Source organism: Lissotriton helveticus, chromosome 7 (genome assembly GCF_964261635.1).
Source record: "Lissotriton helveticus chromosome 7, aLisHel1.1, whole genome shotgun sequence".
Classification (NCBI taxonomy): Eukaryota; Metazoa; Chordata; class Amphibia; order Caudata; family Salamandridae; genus Lissotriton; species Lissotriton helveticus.
The window spans coordinates 350,562,537-350,582,996 of record NC_136068.1 but is presented as its reverse complement, the minus strand read 5'-3'; the positions used below and the strand labels follow the sequence as shown (position 1 = coordinate 350,582,996).

Here is a 20,460-nt window from a genome sequence, read left to right as displayed (position 1 = left end):
GTTTTACGATCATACAGTTGCTAGCTGTTTGCAAACCTTGAGTTCCATCAAAGGGAACTTCTGAGTAAAAAAACAAAACTTCACATACACATTTTCCATGGGCTTGAAAACTTCAGACTAAAACCCTGTAATTTGCACACACAAAAAATAAATTATCAAGCAGTCAGTCATGATCGATTTCCAAAACAATATAGGTGCAGTTTTGCCCCTTCTGGTTATCCACCTGTGGGCTTCGTCAATAACATTTTTTTTTTTACAATTCCCACAGAGGAATTTATTTCAGACATGTCCTGGAGTACCCTCACCATGTCACCAAAACTTTAAAAAAAAAAAAAAAAAAAAGAATTTGTATCAGTCATGCGGAAACACCAATTACAATAATCTAGGCTAGTTGGAAATTAGATACTGGACTTCTAGACATGACTGAGATTGCCATGGCAATGAAGGACAAAATACAAAAAAGAAGTATGCTGTTCCTACAAGGGGAGAAGGGGATATTTTGTTATGGCAGGATCACAAGAAGGAATCAATAGGTGTATTATGAAAGTAGGTGGGGAATCCTTCCTTTCGGAAAGAGGGCCCTCACACACCCGGCCGTTGTGGGAACGGCATACCTCTTTTTTGTATTTTGATCCGGGCATGTAAGCTGGACCTCCCTAAAAAGCCCTACTGTCCCCTTCTAGGATTGCAATGAAGGGCAAAAGCAATAAAACTCAGGGCTCAGATCGAAGTTGAAGTATCTCCCTCTAGGACTATTTAATTTTACCCTACCATTTTCAGAAGGAGAGTTGTACGACTGATGAAAGAGTCCCACGCAAAAGCTTAGGCATGGCACAGTTGGGGTCGGGAGTGGTACCAGTTATCAAATCGCACCTTTATACCTCATCAAGCCAAGAGAACCAGTGAACTACCTCATCCATTTCTGACTATGCCTCCCTTTAGCACACAGTGTAAGAGGGTGCGATAAAGCAGCTTCTCTAGAAATGAGCCATCTCAGAAAAATTGACCCAGACCAATGTTAAAAACTGAAAAACAGCAGGTTGTAAAAAGACCTAAAGTTGAGGGAACAGGGGGTCAGTTGCTGAAGAAAGAAGATAAGACAACTTTTGACAAAGTGGGTGAAGAAAAGGCTGAACAGAGGGCCAAGAAACAGGACGTAATAAACCAGGGTTTAATGAACAGGGGTGGCGCATATGGGCTGGGTTATTCAGAGGGTGATAGGATGGGTTTGGAATAAATAAAAGACAGGTAAGGGTGTGAACTGAAGAATAAAGAGAAAACCTATGGCCCCAAGAAATATGCATGGGGCTTACCGAGAATCAAAGGACACTAAGTGTGGCAACTGTGTTTCCTGCGATTTCACATTCAATACCACGACTTTCGAGCATGGTAACATAAAACACACCTTAGAGGGTTTTTCTAACTGTAACACGCGAAATGTGGTATATTGTATCTGGTGTCCGTGCAACCTCCCTTACATAGGCCAAACACAACAACCAGTGAAGGTGAGGATCAGCCAACACTGTAGTCGCATTCACAAGTCGGTCCCAAATGCCCCCCTGGTGGCCCACTACAATGACAAAAATCACACGGCGGATGAACTTAAATGGCAAGTGATAGATACAGCGACCTTACCACAAACAGGAGGGGACCTTACCAACATACTACCGCGCATTGAGTGTAAATGGATTGACAGAGTTAACTCGATTGAGGAGGGCCTAAATTCATCTGAGGAATAGAGAGGCTATGTCACTACATTACATTGATACCTTACTCTGAGATTTTTCCTGAAAATATATAATCGTGAAAACATCAAGTGCCCAAATCGTAGATACTGGCTCTCTCCACCACTCACTGTGCCGGCTATATTGGGAGCACAAACTGCACACCATGTGCTCGTGACAGAATCCACTCAAACAAATGTACTTTCTGTGTTTAGAAACACTGACACTGTGCCATAAATTGTCATCTTGCATGAAAGTCTTCTAATGTATTATAAATGTCATTATGCATGAGACTCTCAGAATTCCTCGTACAGTAATACACGTGAAGAATGTTAATCAAGGTAATTCACTCATAGCTCTATTTTTATAGCTTAAGACATGAATCACGTCCAATGTTGAAAATGACTAATGTGTAGAACTTGAAAAATGTATAGCGGTTTTGTAACCGGTCCGTCTATTACATGTAAAAAACCTGACACTGTACACAGTTTTCCCCCATCAATAACACGTACGCCTGAGGAAGATCACGCACACGCACCCAGAATCGGCTTCCACGCCAACAGGCTGAGGCACGGTTCCCATGGTTACGAGATACCGATCGGACTCGAATACCGGGCTCCACTTGCTTCCCTGCCACACTCGCAACGCGGGAAGGCGGGAAACTTGGCTTTAACTTCACGCTAAGCCAAGCGCTCGGTGTCATCACACCGAAGTCAGCAGATTGATTCGCTAGCTTTGCCAGACACATAGATCGGATTCGCACACCAGCATACCAGTAAGTTACCCGCGCTATGCTCCACACTGTACCATTCCCATCTGGGCACCACAAAACCGTTTTTAATACGCACTCTCATCTCCTTTCAGCAATTAACACACGGAATTCTCCAGGGCTGGAAAAGAGTAAAACTAATGGAAAATATGCTACGGCTGTAGCAGGGCATTAAAGGAGCCTGCTGACTTTATTTTTAGGAGCCAGTCATCGTGAGGTAAGGCTAACATTGATAATTCTGCCCACATCCGCAAATTGAAGCTATCACCTGATGTAACCTTAGGTTTCTTTTCTTTTACCTCATCAAAGAAGAACCCGGATAGTTCCTCACACGAGTGCCCCTTTTTAACATCCAGGTAAACTTAACGAGGAATCCTTCGACAGAGTTTCTCGCATATGTGCCGGCTCGCAGGCCAGGTCGCTCCCCTGCTGCCACACAGCTCCATCTGTGCGCCAGTGGCTCCCACGCTGCCGCTGCCTCCCTGCCCGCGAGTTCGCTCATGCCATTGCCTGTGGTAGAGTGTCTCAGTTTTTAGGTACCTGTATTACTGTGATTTGTAATTATTGTACTGTTTCTCTGCTTGTGCCGTCCTCGTTGTTTTACTGTGATTTGGTAATTATTGTACTGATTCTCTGCTTATGCCTTCCTCGTTGTTGGCCTCGTTCCCCCCCCCCCCTCCCCCCTTGCTTGCCTTCTGTTCCCACACCAGTTTTCCCGCCACTGCTCCCCTGGGGCCCCACCCCCTCGCCGCCCCCCAGCTGATCCTCCCTCCCTCCCCGCCTTAAATGGCAGCCTCTGCATTTAAGGCCGGAGGCGCACCAGAGGCAAGCCCATCTGCGCCCGTCCGCGCCCATTGCCAGAATCCCTGGCCCCAGCGAACTCCACAACACCAGACTCCAGTACGACGCCGGCACTCTCCTCGCACTCAACCCCGGACGAGACCACACCTGCATCCAAGCCGCCCTGAAACGCACACACGGTCCCTTCTCCTGCCGCACCTGCAGCTTCACCTGCGACAGAGCTAACAAACCTCCCAAGACCGGGCCCAACCACCTCCGCTGCATACTTCTGAACACCCGCTCCGCACGCAAACACGCCGTCGAGCTCTGGGACCTACTGGACACCCTCGCCCCTGATGCAGCCTTCCGGACCGAAACCTGGTGGAACGACTCCTCGGCACCCGACATCGCCATAGCCATCCCAGACGGATACAAGATCACCTGCAGGGATCGCACCAACGGAATCGGAGGAGGAATAGCCATCGTCCACAAGTCCACCCTCAAGGTCTCCACCCACGCGGACGACACTCAACACCGCCGAGCACCTGCACTTCCAAATCCACACCGACCCCAACACCACCTTCCGAGGAACGCTCATCTTCAGACCCCCCCCCGGACCCCGGGCTCAGTTCAGCGACTCCATCGCCGACCTTGCCAGCACCCACGCACTCGCCTGCACGGACTACATCCTCCTCGGGGACCTGAACTTCCACCTCGAGAACAATAACGACACCAACTCCGCCACCCTGATCGACAACCTCGCCAACAGACAACTCGTCACATCACCCACCCACACAGCTGGCCACACGCTGGACCCCATATTCTCCACGGGCACCCACGTCGCCTTCGACCACACCACCGAACTCCACTGGACTGACCACCACTGCATCCATTTTACCTTCAAGAAACCAACCACGCACCACCGCACCCAACAGCGGCCCCACCGCTGCTGGAGCAAAGTCACCGAAGACTAGCTGATCACCACCCTCGCCCAGAACCCACCCACCGACCCCACCAACCCAGACGTCGCAGGCCGCAACCTCAGACAGTGTATCAACGACTGCGCCAACACCCTCGCCCCCTCAAGAAATCCTCCAACAACCACACCAGCAAGAGAGCCACCTGGTTCACAGACTAGCTCCAAACCTCCAAAAGCGCATGCCGAAAACTGGAGAAGATATGGCTCCGCGAACGCACACCTGACAACCACGCAGCCCACAAGGACGCCACCCGCAGACATCACCACCTCATCAGATTAGCCAAAAGATCGTCCTTTAAAAACCGCCTAGATAACATAAGACAGCAAAGGGCTCTTCAGCATCGTAAAGGAACTCTCCAACCCCAGTGCCAACGCCAACGACATACCCCCTCACAATAACTGTGCGACTCACTAGCCATCTTCTTCCACCGCAAAATCGCTGACATCCACGACAGCTTCCACACCACGACCGCCCCAACTATGCCAGACTCCACTTCCTCTGTGAACACCACCAGCCCCAACCGCCTGACCTCCTGGTCCAACGTCAACGACGACGAGACACGCAAGGTCATGAACTCCATCCACTCAGGATCTCCGTCAGACCCGTGCCCACACCACGTATTCAACAAAGCAGACGCAGCCATCGCACCCGAACTACGGAAGGTCATCAACATCTCCTTCGAATAAGCAACATTCCCGGAAAGCTGGAAACACGCCGAAATTAACGTCCTCCTCAAGAAGCCCAAGGCGGACCCCAAGGACCTCAAGAATTTCCAGCCTGCTCCTGTTCCCGGCGAAGGTCATCGAGAAAATCGTCAACATACAATTGGCCCGCCACCTGGAAGACAACAACATTTTGGACCCATCCCAGTCCGGATTCAGACGAAGAAATGCGTTACTGAAAGACACTAATACTGGATAACTGCAGTTCCAGGTAAGTAACGCATTTCTTATCCAGTATTTGGGTGTCTTTCATAGATTCACATGCCTGAATCAGAGTAGCGAGCAATACATTATGCACATTCTGTATGAACATCAGGTATGAGCATGTAGATAAAACATATCACATGACTATAAAGTACAAAATGCAATGGCATATAAATACAGAAAGAGAATGTGCATACCCGTAAAGGATGGAGGGATGTAGTAGGGCTCACCTCACTGGAATAGATGGCAAAGCACTGCTCTGCCCACTGCTGCATCCTTCATCAGCTCAGTATCCAGGCAGTAATGCCTGGTGAAGGTGTGCGGGGACTTCCATGTCGCCGCTCTGCATATGTCCAATATCGGCACTCCAGCGAACAGCGCCGCAGATGTGGACATGGCTCTAGTAGAATGAGCTTTGACTCGTGAGTCTAAAGGACGTCCGGCCTTGTCGTGACAAAAGGTGATCGCAGAAGAGATCCATCTTGAGATGCTCTGCTTTGTCAGGGGCATGCCCAGCCTTGGTCTACTAAAGGCAATAAAGAGCTGGGATGACTTTCGAAAGTGTTGTGTCTTATCGATGTAGAATTTAAGACATGTCTTTAGATCTAGAGAATGTAGAGTTCTTTCGGCTGCCGTGGTAGGATTCGGAAAGAACGATCTAAGCACCACTGGTTCGTTAAGATGGAAGTCCGAGGGGACTTTGGGAAGGAAGCAAGGGTTAGTCCTCAGAATGACTCTGTCCTCTCTAAATTGAAGAAAAGGATCCTGGATGGATAGAGCCTGCAATTCACTGACCCTTCTGGCAGAGGTTAGTGCCAGGAGGAGGGCCGTTTTCCAAGAGAGGAACTTGATCTCTGCCTTATGGATGGGTTCGAAGGGATGCTTCATTAGTTGATGAAGAACCACATTGAGGTGCCACGATGGAGGAATAGGTCGCGGTCGTGGAAAGGACCTGAATAGGCCTTTTAGGAATTGTTTGATGAGTCTGTCCGCCCACAAAGATGGGCCCGTAGCCGTCCTTGTGAACCCTGAAATCGCCGCTAGATGCACTTTGATGTATGTATGCGCAAGGCCTGATTGCGCAAGATGTAACAAGTATGGCAGCAGTTGCTGTGGAGTGGCATGGGAGGGGTGCAAGCCATGATCCACACACCAGGAACAGAATCGCTTCCATTTTAGTGAGTAGGTTTTGTTAGTGCTGACAGCTCTAGCTTTCGCAAGGACATCTCTGCAATCCTGCGGGATGTTCAGGTGGCTGAATTCGCGGTATTCAGGAGCCAGGCTGACAACTTCAGAGAGCTCAGGTTCGGGTGGAGAACCTGCCCTTGAGACATCGTGATCAGGGCCGGAAACTGCTGCAGGCGAAGAGGGGGCAGGGCAGAGAGGCGATGAAGCTCCATGAACCAGTGCTGCCTCGGCCATGACGGAGCAATGAGGATCAGAGTGCAGGGTTCCGATTTCATCTTCCTGAGAACCCTGGGTATCAGTGGGAATGGCGGAAAGGCGTACGCAAAGACGTTGCGCCATGCGATGGAAAATGCATTCCCGAGGGTTCCTGAGTGGTGATGCCTGCTTGCGAAGCTTGGGCATTTGGCGTTCTCTCTGGTGGCAAAGAGGTCTATGTTCGGGGTGCCCCACTCCTTGAAGATACGGTCCAGCACCTCCATGTCCAGTTCCCATTCGTGGGAAGGAGACCTCTCCCTGCTCAGTGCGTCCACCAAGACATTGTCCTTGCCCGGGACGTACTCCGCTTTCAACGCTATTCCATGTTCCAGAAGCCAGTTCCAGATTCTTTGCGATTCTCGAGATAACGAGATCGAACGCGTCCCCCCCTGTTTGTTCAGGTAGTGTATCGTCGTGGTATTGTCCGTCCTGACGAGCACTGGGGAGTGACGAATGCGTGGAAGAAACGCCTGTAGAGCTAAGAAGACCGCTCGTAACTCCAACAGATTGATATGGAGCTTGGTTTCCTGTGTCGTCCATTTGCCGTTGATCTGGAGTTCCTGGAGGACTGCTCCCCAGCCTTCCAGGGACGCATCCGTAGTTACTACATGTGGCTCTGCTGGGAGCAGGAACGGCAGACCCTTTGACAGATGGTGGAGTGACGTCCACCATTGCAAATGGTTGATAATGGGTCGAGTGACTCGTATGCGGTCCTCGAAAGAACCTGTGGCTTGGGTCCATTGCTTTGTCAGTGCCTCCTGAAGTGGACGCATTTTCAGGCGGCAGTGTGGAATGAGCAGTATGCATGAAGACATCATGTCAAGGAGGGACTTGAAAGTGCGGACCGGAAGAGTCTTCCGCGAAGCCACTGCTTTGGCCAAGGAGATGAGTTTGATTTTTCTCTCCTGAGAGGGGAAAGCCTTGACACACTCCGTGTCCAGAGTCGCTCCAAGCAACGTGATAACCTTGGTGGGTTCCAGAGTCGACTTTGCGGTGTTGAGGGTCAGTCCCAGGCGGTGGAAAATATCCAGACAGGCGCTGGAGGATGAGGCTGCGGCGGCCGCTGTCGGTGCCTTCACCAACCAGTCGTCCAGGTATGGAAACACCTGGTGGCCTAGCTGACGAAGAAATGCTGCCACTGGAGATAGGCATTTGGTAAATATCAGAATAATCAGAGGAGGGACGAGGAAAACGTGTCCATTTTATTTCCCCAAACAATATCAGCGTTAATCAAGTGAAAAAATGGACACTTGTAACAGATCCAGACCATTAGTTGGAAAAACTATGGTACCCTCAAAAGACCCAATGTGAATAGGTGTAGCGGTATATATCATTCCTCCGCCCCTACATTGTGGTTCGTTGGCAGTTATCATTGGGTACCATAGGTAGTGTGGGTGCCTGCCTCAACCTGAGGCTCCTCTGGTCTGGATTGCAGTGGCCAGAGAGAAAAAATATATAGTGCAAGAAGAAAAAAAGGTTAAAAAAAGATCAGCACTTTTAAGTATTTTAATAAAATAGTGTAGATCTTATATTAAAATCAATGGGTACTTATCTAGGATCGAATTATGAGATCCAGAAGTATTCAAATTACAGGAGTGTCGACATGTTTCAGCCCCCTCTGGCTCAAAGGAGTCTACGGGGCTTTCGTCAGGACAAAAATGACAAACAAACAAAGAGATTCTACTCACACTTAATATGTGGAGTTCAAAGGAAAAGGCGAGGGTCAAATTAAACCACTCGATTTTCTGCGAGCCCCCTGATTAGGAGATTCAAGCTTGCATCGGGGAGGTTCAGAGCCGCGTGTGTGCTTCCCTACGCCGCTTGTGCTGACTCTGCCCCCGGACAGGTCCGGGGGCAGAGTCAGCACAAGCGGCGTAGGGAAGCACACACGCGGCTCTGAACCTCCCCGATGCAAGCTTGAATCTCCTAATCAGGGGGCTCGCAGAAAATCGAGTGGTTTAATTTGACCCTCGCCTTTTCCTTTGAACTCCACATATTAAGTGTGAGTAGAATCTCTTTGTTTGTTTGTCATTTTTGTCCTGACGAAAGCCCCGTAGACTCCTTTGAGCCAGAGGGGGCTGAAACATGTCGACACTCCTGTAATTTGAATACTTCTGGATCTCATAATTCGATCCTAGATAAGTACCCATTGATTTTAATATAAGATCTACACTATTTTATTAAAATACTTAAAAGTGCTGATCTTTTTTTAACCTTTTTTTCTTCTTGCACTATATATTTTTTTTTTTTTCTCTCTGGCCACTGCAATCCAGACCAGAGGAGCCTCAGGTTGAGGCAGGCACCCACACTACCTATGGTACCCAATGATAACTGCCAACGAACCACAATGTAGGGGCGGAGGAATGATATATACCGCTACACCTATTCACATTGGGTCTTTTGAGGGTACCATAGTTTTTCCAACTAATGGTCTGGATCTGTTACAAGTGTCCATTTTTTCACTTGATTAACGCTGATTTGGTAAATATCCTCGGGCCGATTTGAGGCCAAATGGAAGGACCCGAAATTGGTAGTGCTGTCCCGCCACCGCAAACCTGAGGAACTTCCTGTGCCCTTTGAGAATAGGTATATGGTAGTAGGCGTCCTGAAGGTCTAAGGACGTCATGTAGTCCCCTTTCTCCAGAAGACCAAGGATTTCTTGCAGAGTCACCATACGAAACGATTGTTTCTTTAGGAACACGTTGAGTGCCCTGAGATCCAGGATTGGTCGCCATTTTTTTCCTTTTTGGTGGATTAGGAAGAAGTGAGAGTAGAAACCTTGATTCTCGTGGGCCCTTGGAACTCTCTCTATCGCTCCCTTCTGCAGCATGGAAGCTATTTCCTGAAGAAGTAATCGTAGGTGCCTGTGTGAACGTTGACACGGTGGTGTCGTTGGGGGGATAGAGGTGAATTCTAGGGAATGTCCAAATCGAATGAGTTGGAGTACCCACCGATCTGTTGTTATAGTTTGCCAATTTTGATGGAAGTATTTCAGTTTCCCTCCAAGTCTTAAAGAATGTAGTGGTGGAGGGGCTAGCCAGGGAGACAAGTCATTGTCTGTTGCCAGCAGGTCGTTTTTGGCCCTTTCCTCGGTAATTGGATTTGCCGTAGGAAGACTGTCGTCCCTGTTGAGGTTCTCGCTGTTGAAACTGTGGCTTGGACTGGGAATATGAGTATGAAGACCGATTCTGATAGGAACCTCTGTATGCAGGTTGGCCTCTTCCCCTGTTGCCACGAAAGGACTGGGTCCGGAATTGTAGAGTACCCAGAGCCTTGGCGGTATCCGTGTCCTTTTTGATGGTGGTAAGGGCCGCGTCAATCTGGTCACCAAACAGATGCTGGCCATCGTAAGGCATATCTAATATCCTGGTTTGCACCTCCTGGCGGAAAGTGGTGGCCTTGAGTCAACCTGGTCGCCTCAGGACTGCAGCCCCTGCCAGTTGCCGGAAACCAGTCATGGCGGCATCAATGGCACAATCGATGAGCTCTGAGGCAGAGGTCTGTCCTTCCAAGAGAAGTGAATGTGCCTCCTCTCGGACATCTTCCGGCAGATTTGAAAGATATGGTGCAATGTCCGCCCAGAGTTGGCGATTGTAACAGCCCAGTAGGGCTATTGAATTAGCCACTTTTACCGTCATGGCCGACGTGGTAGTAAAGCGTTTGCCAACGGCATCCAGTTTCCTGCCCTCCTTGTCAGGTGGCGTCGATAGAGGCGAGGCTGGATTTCGTGAGTTCTTCTGCGCCGCTTGAGTCACCACGGAATCTGGTTTGGGGTGACCTGTCAGGCATGCTGGTGCCGATGAGGTGGCCTTGTATTTCTTATCAAGCCTGGGCACCACCACCTGTATAGAAGCAGGTGCTTGCATGATTTGTTTGCCCTGCTTCCAGATATAGTCACTAATCGGGATTGACCTTGAAGTCTTCCTAGTGGGCTCCTTGAAGTCATAAAGGAAGCATTCAGTTTCCTGAGTTTCCATGGACATATGGAACCTCTTGGCAGCCCGCTCAATGATGTTGTGGAATCCACCGATGTCTGCGGGTGGAGACTCCAAGGTCTGTGGATCCGGAGAGGCTGGAGAATGTGCCACATAGTCCTGGTCTGCATCCGGGTCCGACTGGTCGTCATCTACTTCCCCTTCTTCCTGTTCCCTCTCCTCTTCATCAGATGAGGGAGCGTCCTGAATTGGTACCTGTGTCTTTTCAATGACCAGGGGAGCTGGCCTATGGCGAGATGAAGGAGCTGGCACCTGTGCAGCTGGAAGTGCGGGCGCAGAGGGTTTCTCCGGGAACCTTTCCTTATAATCCTGTATGAGGAATTGTAGGTCCGAGACGATGGATGCGGGGAGACACACCATCGGAGTAACCTGTGTCTGGGATGGAGGTTGGACCGTTTGTTGTAGTAGGTCTTCTTCCTCTTCCGGCTCCTCGTCTGTGGTTTGGCATTTCAGCACTAGGTCCGATGGACTAGTAGCCTGCGTAAAGGAGTCCTCGTCCGACTCCTGACCTTGTAGTAGACAGGCCGGAGGTAGTTGTTGTATCCTACCGGGCGATGTCTGACGTGGCGTAATAGGCCGTTTAGTAATTTTCACCATGACATGGCTCACTTGCGGTGGAAAGGCATCCATGGCGTGGGATAGGAGTGCAGACTCCTTCCAGGGTCCTGTAGACGTCGACGCTGAAGTCGACTGTGTCGTGGTAGGTATTTTCGTCGACGGTAATTTATTCATCGTCGACGGTGGCTGCGACGACGGTGTCTTCATCGACGTCATTTTCGTCGACGGTAATGTTCCCACCGTCGACGGTGTACTCGTCGTCGACGGCTTTCCCACCGTCGACGTGATGATCCTCGTCGACGAGGTAGACTTCGTCGACGGCGTTGTTTTCGTCGACGGTGTCGTCGTCGTCGGTGTCTTCGACGAGGGTCTCGTCCTCGACGACGATATCTTCGTCGTCGATGGAGCGACCGGGATGGTCGACGGCGTAGGTCTGCTCGCCGACGATGAAGGCGTCGTCCTCGTCGTCGAGGAGGAAGCCGATGATGCCGTCGTCGTCGACACTGTCGTCGTCGAGACAGTTTTCTGTGCAGAAAGCACCGTCGACGCTGTCGTCGTCGTCAGGACCAGCGGCTGATTCCTGGGGACAGGCAGGTCCTTGCCAGACACAGATGGCTTGCCCTCTGAGGACTTTTTAGAAGTCTTCATAGGAGGGGTGTCTGTGGGGCTAGGGGAAGAAACCCTTGGCCTCTTCAAGGAAAAATGCGACGCTCCAGACACACTCTCACCTTCAGACACCAAGTCATCAGTCTTGGTCTTGAGCCTGTTGAGCCACAACAGGAGTCGACCTTCTCGGTCCTTGAGGGTCTTGTTGGAGAAGGACCGACATATTTTGCAGTCCTTTGCCTGGTGGTGAGGGTAGAGGCAATATAAACATGTCTCATGTTTATCCTCAATATGAAGTTTTTTCTTGCTGCAGGAGGAACAAGCCCTGAAAAGACCCTTCTTCTGACTATCCGACATAACTGTAGAAGACAATAAAAGTTGTTTTGAAGAAAAAGAGAAATTCCTGAGGAGAACTCAGGTGGAGACTCCCTAGCACAACGTGCGGTAGAAAATATGAGAGACTTGGGCTCCTGGCAGCAAGGTTCTAGAAGGAGGTAGTAGCTGATTGGCTGTTTTACTTTATTTGGTCCTTTTTACAAAAGGACCCAGATAGGCCACCAAGGTGGGACCCTTGGGGCCTGCTCTGTTTGGTCCTTCCTGCAAAAGGACGTGGATAGGCTACTAAGGTGAGACCTTTGGGCCTATTCTTTTCTATGTATGTCTCTAGGACATTACTTTTTTATATACCGGAGGCTCCCGTCTCGACGACGGGGAATGATTCAGGCATGTGAATCTATGAAAGACACCCAAATACTCGATAAACCACAGCACCGAGACTGCCCTCATCGCCGCCACAGACGACATCAGGCGCCATATAATCAAGGGCGAAACATCAGCCCTCATCCTCCTGGACCTGTCAGCCGCCTTCGACACAGTCTGCCATCGCACTCTAAAGACACGCCTCCTAGAAGCCAGAATCCAAGAGAAGGCTCTGGACTGGACCACGTCCTTCCTATCCGGAAGAACCCAGAGCGTCCGCCTCCCACCCTTCCGATCAGAAGCCACCGACATCATCTGCGGCGTCCCCCAGCGCTCATCCCTCAGCCCGACGCTGTTCAACGTCTACATGGCCCCCCTCGCAAAAGTGGCCCGCCATCCCGACTTCAACATAATCTCCTACGCCAACGACACCCAGCTCATCCTCTCCCTCACCAAGGACCCCGCCAAAACCAACCTCCACGAGGGAATGAATGCCGTAGCCGACTGGATGAGGAACAGCCGTCTGAAGCTGAACTCGGACAAAACGGAGGTCCTCATCCTCGGACCCACCCCTCAGCCTGGGACGACTCCTGGTGGCCTACCACACTGGGAACAGCACCGCCATCCACGCAACCTTGGATTCATCCTAAACTCCTCCCTCTCCATGGCTAAGCAGGTCAACGCCTTCTCCTCCTCCTGCTACAACATCTTCTGCATGCTCCATATGATCTACAAGTGGATCCCGACCGAAACAAGAAGAACGGTGACACAGTCCCTCGTCAGCAGCAGACTGGACTACGGCAACGCACTCTACGCAGGAAGCCCAACCAAACACCTACGACGGCTACAACGCATCCAAAACGCCTCCGCCCGACTGATCGTCAACACCCCCCGCCGCAGCCACATCACCCCCTCCTGAGAGACCTACACTGGCTCCCCGTAGACAAGAAGATTATCTTCAAGCTCCTCACCCACGCACACAGAGCACTCCACAATTCCGGACCAGCCTGCTTGAACAACAGACTCAACCTCCACACCCCCACCCGCCAGCTCCGCTCCGCCAGCCTCGCAGCTGTCCACCGCATCCAACGAACGACCTCGGGCGGCAGATCCTTCTACCTCGCCGCCATAACCTGGAACACCCTCCCTACCCACCTACGGCAGACAAGACCTACTCACCTTCAGAAGACTCCTCAAGGCCTGGCTCTTCGAGCAGTAGCGGCACCCCCCCTCCCCTCAGCGCCTTGAGACCCTCACGGGTAAGTAGCGCGCTTTACAAGTACTATGATTGATTGATTACAATGGGCCTAATGCTTTCCCCATTTTAATTGTAGATGTCCCTACACTAGGAGTCCTGAAGAGACCCCATATTCACAGAAGAGTCGAAACGCAGTCGACAAGCTTATAGAACAGACCCTCACACAGCTAGTGTCATTGTATATCTAGGCTGTAAAAATGTATATTGATGGGTCGTTACTTGGAATTTATGGAAACCTCTTGTAAACTGTTCATTGTATATAGTCACTTTTTTGGTTCCATTTCACTTGGGGACACAATGCACAAAGTATTCTGCTTTTTGAATTTAAGAAGGAGTTTATACTATTTACTGTGTTTTATATAAACATGATAGAGCAAAACTGTGTAGAAAGTTTATTTTGTTCTCAGATATTACTAGATCCTTCATAAACCTATCGCGATTGTGCATATACATTGCTTGAATCATTTTTCCTCACTAGCCACTGGAACCGCTGTTTCCTTGTATATAACTAGTACCCTGGTTCCTTGTGAGTAGGGTTCCCCTGTCTTAAGTTGTGCCCAAGAAATAAAGGGCATTGGCAAAGCCAGTAGGTCCGACATTGGATTGCCAGTTTTTTGGCTGTGTTAATGCCTGATTTGTGTTGTCAGTATTTTTGAGAAATGTTATTGTAGAGGAAGTTATCAGTCCCTCATCGGGAGAAAGTGCCATCTTTCTTGCATTGCTAAGCCCCCACTTTTTGCAGAACTGCGGATGTGCTTTGAATGAGTGTGCCCTGGGCTCCTGCCAACCAGGTGCCCAGGGCCTGTGTTCCTTCCCTAAAACTGTGTTGAAACCAAAACCCAATTAAGGCATGGTGACCAGAGAGGACCCCTAAGTGCTGCCGCACTTATTGTGCCACTCTTAGGGGCCCTGTACCCTGACACCCACACACTGCCTTTGCAGGCTGAGTGTCTAAGTGCAGAACTAAACAGAGAGTCGACATGGCACACATCCCTGTGTGCCATGCCCACAAAACCCACTTCCCTGGCATACCTCAGTCACCCCTCTAGCTGGGTGCCCTATGCCAGCGGTGTGGGCTCAGGTGCATTAGCCCTGTACCCCTACAGTACCCAGGGCCATTCCTGGGCACTGTACGTGCAGTGATGCCATTAAGAGTATTTGGTACTGGGAGGACGTCATTACGAACTCCACAGCAACATAATGGCTACACTGAGGACTGACAAGTTTGATATCAAATTTCTCAGCACATGAAGATGGGGAGCCCTGCCCAATCACAACTAGGCTCCTGCCCCCTCCCACAGGAGAGGAGCAGACAAGGGGGTGTACACCCCCCAGGACAGGGACCTATTGGTACTTGCCCTACCTGTAACGCCCCTCAATTCAGTATTTAGGGGCACCCTGAACCTTCCTTACTCAGATCCCGATAAGAAAACCAGAAAGAAGATCAAGAAGAAGACCCGCTGTGCAGCTGCTAACAACAGGACAACACCAACTGACTTGGCCCCACCCCTACCGGCCTGTCAACCCTGGAACATGCCCCTGCTAAATCCCAGCGAGTCCTGTGGACAGCAACCTTGGAAACCTGGAGGACCTGCCTGCCTTGACCCTCTCAAAGATTGGGACTTCCCTGAGCAGAGGCTCTGCTCCAACAACCATACCCCTAGTGCCAGCCAGGAACCGCGAATCCAGCCCACTCTGCACCCACCGAGCCCGGCCCGTGCTCAAGTGATCCAAGACCACGAGGACATCCCCCCGGCAACTGGGACCTAAAGTCCAGTGCTCAAAGACCCTCCTCGATGACCCAGACGACGCCTGCAGCCTCATAACCAGGGACCCCTCCAACCGCGACCAGCCGAGGGTAAGATTTCCTGACGCTCAAAGACACTCCTGCACCCGGCGCCCCATGGCCCCCTGTGCCCTCCTTTGGGGTACTTACCTCTTCTCCAAGAACCCAATTTACCTCTCGAAGTGGTGGTCGCACCTGAAGAATCTCCCTCCCGAGCCTGCAGCCTTTGTTCACTTTGTAACTTTCCCATTGGTTAACATTGAGCGCCCAATGGCTCAAAAGCACCCTTCACCCAGCCGCCAGAGTGCAGCTGGAAGTGCAACTACTACCCTACTTCCCCACTTGCCCTGAAGAAGTGACCAGGAGCTCAGCTCCCACAGCCGCGTAGCCTGCCTGCTTGCAGCCACCAACCAAAGTAAAGTAAAGTCCACATTTGTAAAGCGCACAATCACCCGTAAGGGTCTCTAGGCGCTGGGGGGCCGTCGGGAAGATTAAGCGAGCTATTGCCCAGAGTCACATGGTGCTGGGCTAACCTGCCGCCGGAGCCGGGGATCGAACCGTGGTCCCCAGATTCCAGCGTCAGTCGCCCTGGCCGCGGCGCCACACCTCTTCCACAACCAAAGGCCCCCTACCCTCCATTGGAGTGCATTGGGCCTACTCTCTCTGCACCCGGCTGCCCCTGTGCGCTGAGGGTGTAACAAATGTACCTTTTCGACCCTGGGAGACCCCTGAGTCTATGCCCAGAACCTTAACCTCACCAGTCGAGTACTCACCTGAAAGCCGATAACTCACTTTCCTCCCATAGGCTAATATTGACTGGTTTTCACTGAAATTTCTTCTAAGTGTCGATGTTTGCAACTTTAAAATATTCCTCTAAAATCAGCCGAATAACTATTTCCGAAATACTCTCCTGGGATCAGGAGAGAAGCCAGTGCTGTACTTTCTAGTTCAGTGCTGAACCGCAAAAATAATCTTGACTGTACTTACCAGTTACCTGCATTTTCTTCCATAGGAAACCATTGACTGTTTTTCTCTGTCTTCTGTCGATTTTTGCAAATTACATATATTCCTTAAAAATCGTACCAACTGCTGAAACGTAAATACTTACCTGTCTTAGGTAGAGGTCCCAGTGCTGGATCTAGGAGTCCAGTACTGGATCACAAAAGTAACGAGAACCTACTTTACCTGTGACTTGAATTTCCTTCCATAGGATAACATTGCTCGTTTTTCTCTGAAAAGTTTCCAAGTGTCAACTTTGAAAATACATTTAAATCCTTTAAAAAGTACAAATGTAACCAAAACGCTTTTACATAACTGGTTACAGCTTAGGTTCCCGGGACTGAATCCAGGATCGAGTCCTGTGGTTAGCAAATTAATCCTGACAGTAATCTATTGCATTTTTATAGAAAAACCCATTGAGCCCAATGTTAAATTGTGTTTAGAATTGTGTTGCCTATTGCAACCCCAGTAACTATTGTACTTACTAAGTCTATTGCCTGTCTGCAAAGTAATTTCCCAAAGTCTCTCATATTGAGAAAAGTATATTTTGATACCTGTTGGTTCTAAAATAAAACAACTATATCTTTTGATCTAACAACAATTGGCCTAGAGTTCAGTTCTTGAGTGTGTGAAACCTTTTGCTGACTGAGTGTATACAACAAATGCTTTACACTGTCCTCTGATACTGCCTTACTGCTCGACCAAGCTACCACATTAGAGAGTAAGGTCAGATCTGACTTTAACCTCTGTTAAACCACTGGGGATTGGGGACTCTATAGACACTGTACCTTACTTTGGTCCAGTATATATAGAGCCACTTTCTTACACTCATCAATCTTATAATTTCTTTTTAAAAAATGCCTAAAAGCAAAAAAGATATATAAAGTTGGTCTCTAAGCAGACACTGCTATAGTAGTCCTTCTGGATGTGCTACTTGTGAAAGGTGCAGAATGCAGGCACTCACAGTGAAGTTAGCCCAAGTTTGAAGAGAATTGATCCATTGCTCCATGCTGGATGCTGTAGTGTGTGGAAGAAAAACGTGAATGACACAATAACAGACCAATCGCTAAAAAGAGGCTGTCTGAAAGCCCTATATTTGAGTATTTTGTATATATGATATTAAGATCAAACATCTGACCCAAAAAAGCAAGGGTCATTTACATAACGGGAAATTAATAGACCTGGAGCAAAAAACGAACACATCAGGTCATCCAACTACATACAAATCAAAATACACAAAGGGGCTCATTTGAAAAGACTGCCCAATCACATCCACACAAGATAAAACTATGAATGTGGGAACAACATGGATGCGCTATGTCAGTATTGACCATTAATTACCAATGATTCCCAATTAAAATACTGGAGATGGTAACTCAACTGTTTGGTATATGATTAGAAAGAGTAGGACCTCATAAACACTAATTCTTATCCAGGTTGTTGGTAGTCTTTTCAAATGTAGCACGTCAGTGATATTAAAAAAGTAATTTAACCCCCTGCGTGGGCTGAAGTGCAGGATTGTCGCATGTTTCTTTCTACTGGTTTTTTACTAAATGATCAATAAAAAATACTTTTGACAAAAAAAAGTAATTTAATGGTGGCTCAATGTGCTAAATGAAAGTAGTGTTAAGCTTCAATCCAATCTCAATAGTTTGGTGCCTATGCCAGTAAAATGATTCAGAATAAACTAGCACCCATTTTGGAAGCCTCAGTTGAGAGGTCAAATATTGGCATTTTTACTGTAGATCGAATTCCTTACATTTCTAGAGCTCAGAGTACAGATGAATTACATGGGCAGCGACTGAGTGGGGGTGCCCAAAAAGGTTGCTGCCTGTGCTGTCCATGCTTTGTCAATATGTGGAAAGGCTTTTGTCTCTATTGTCCTTGTAGCAGAGCAGTACTGCCTCGGGCAGGATAGCCGCACTTATGTTTCCACAGCGAATAGAAACTCAGTGAGATGCGTGCTATCACTGGATTCCTTCTTTTTAGATTTCTAGCTTTATCAAGTAACTTGTTCATTACTTGATATGTTTTTCACAATTAAAGAGCTGTGTCCTGGTAGGGTGACCTCACCCTCCATCTTCCTTTGATCCCGGATTTCCCTCTTCCTAACAAACCTCTAAGTAGTCCCCTTGTGTCGCGAGCAGGGGACTTTTCAAACCTCCTCTTTCCTTTGAAAGCTGTGCAATGGCATGAAATTGATTTGAACATGGAATACACTGTGGTAGTGTGCTGAACTGGATTACCATGGGGTTTCCCTACGTCTTTCCGTTTTGTTCTCTCAACTGCATGAAACAGTAACTCATTTAGTTTATCCCACATGGACCGCAACTCGAAAATTGACTCACGCAATATGAAGAGACTCCAGGAACGTACATGGTTCTGTGCAGCTCTTAGTAATGTCCAAGGCACTTCTATGATCCTCCAGCATAAAAAAGCACTATCATCTAAATCTATTACAGACAACCATGTGTAATATCCCTTTCCCATATTTAGGAGAGACCGACCTTTACCTTCTGTCCCGGCTGTCGAAATGGTCCGCCAGCTGCTCCTGAGAGACACGAAAATCATCGAATTGCTGCTGGTAGCGGGAATCTATGGAGCCCTCCCGGTTTCTGTAGCCCTGCATTGTGCTTACGGATTCGCTGCTCCGATCTCTCTGGGCTGCTGCACCAAAGGAGTTAAAGTCTCCGTTCTCCAGCTGAAAGTGTAAGAAAGAATGATTGTATTGCTTTTCCTACTTACATTTGCACGGATTGCAAACATGGTTAATTTAGGAATGAGTTCCAAACCTGTGTTCTAGCCATGCCATACAATCAATCAAGTCTCAAAGATGTGCTACAGCAAAGCCATGCAGTCGAAGAACTAATACTGACCAAACTGAATCTATCTATCTTTCTTGAGATTATGGGGTAGAACAGTGGTTCTTAACCTTTTGACTTTTGTGAACCCCCCACTTTATTATTACAGGAATCCGGGACCCCCAGTGAGCCATCATTGAAATAAGAGGACCCCCACTGAGTCATGACTGGAATTAGGGAACCCCCACCGAGTCATTACTGGAATCCGGGGACCCAGACCTAAGCAATCATGAACATTTTAACTGCAAAACAATGCACAGAAATACAGATAAATGCAATCCTCAAACAAATACACAAATTATGTAATATTTTATTTAATTAAAAAACAAATGCCCCCCCAAAAATTCGAAATTTTAATGAGAAGTTTAGAGCTTTTCTAAATGCAATAGAGGCCACCCACTGTCCGTACTATATTTTGTAGGATGCACTTGCACTGCTCCCATAAAATCAATCCAAGATGCAAAGTTAATTTTTACTCTCCAATTTCAAATGCTTTCACATTTACAGAATGTTGAAAATTGGCAATTGTACATTTTGCTCCTTTATTTATATAGGATCTATTAATCTATTAATGGCATTACATTTTGTAAGCAGTGATGGACTCCCTGGGTAGGAGTCCTGGACCCCCAGGGGAACCTGGACCACAGGATACGAAACATTGAAGTAGATCAGAAGTTTGTAAATCCCTCTGCTCTTGGTGATTTAGGTAAAGAATCTTGTGACCGAATCAAAGAACTGCGACAATGTGAAGTGAGGCGAAATTTTCAAATCAGTTTCTGCCTGTAGCTATTCAATAGCTATAAGATGTCACTTGCAATGATAATTACGTGCAGTTGATGTGTAGTTGATGAGGTGATCCATTTTATTTAGAAAGTAATACTTACACAAAAGAAACTTCTGAAGAGATCAGCGCTTTTCGGCCTTACGTGCTGGCCAAGAACCCTCAATACTGTAATATTTCCCTGTTAGAAATGGGATTTCTGGCTAGCTGAGACTTGCGCCAAAGCGGGGCAGAAACCCCCACTCTAGTCAGGATAAGGGAGTTACACTTCTAAACTAACCCCTGCTCACCCCCT

At 48.6% G+C, this 20,460-nt stretch overlaps 1 protein-coding gene across 2 annotated transcripts in view; it reads right to left on the bottom strand.

Annotated features, from left to right (window-relative positions):
• Positions 1-20,460, bottom strand: part of PLCG1 (phospholipase C gamma 1) — a 595,860-nt gene that overhangs the window by 5,534 nt on the left and 569,866 nt on the right. Inside the window, exon 31 of one of the 2 annotated variants that reach the window (XM_078652159.1) lies at positions 19,031-19,224. In XM_078652159.1, coding sequence (XP_078508285.1) covers positions 19,033-19,224 — 192 coding nt within the window. In that variant the 3' untranslated portion in view covers positions 19,031-19,032. The remainder of the gene's footprint in view (positions 1-19,030; positions 19,225-20,460) is intronic. The other variant, XM_078652158.1, reaches the window with a different exon arrangement.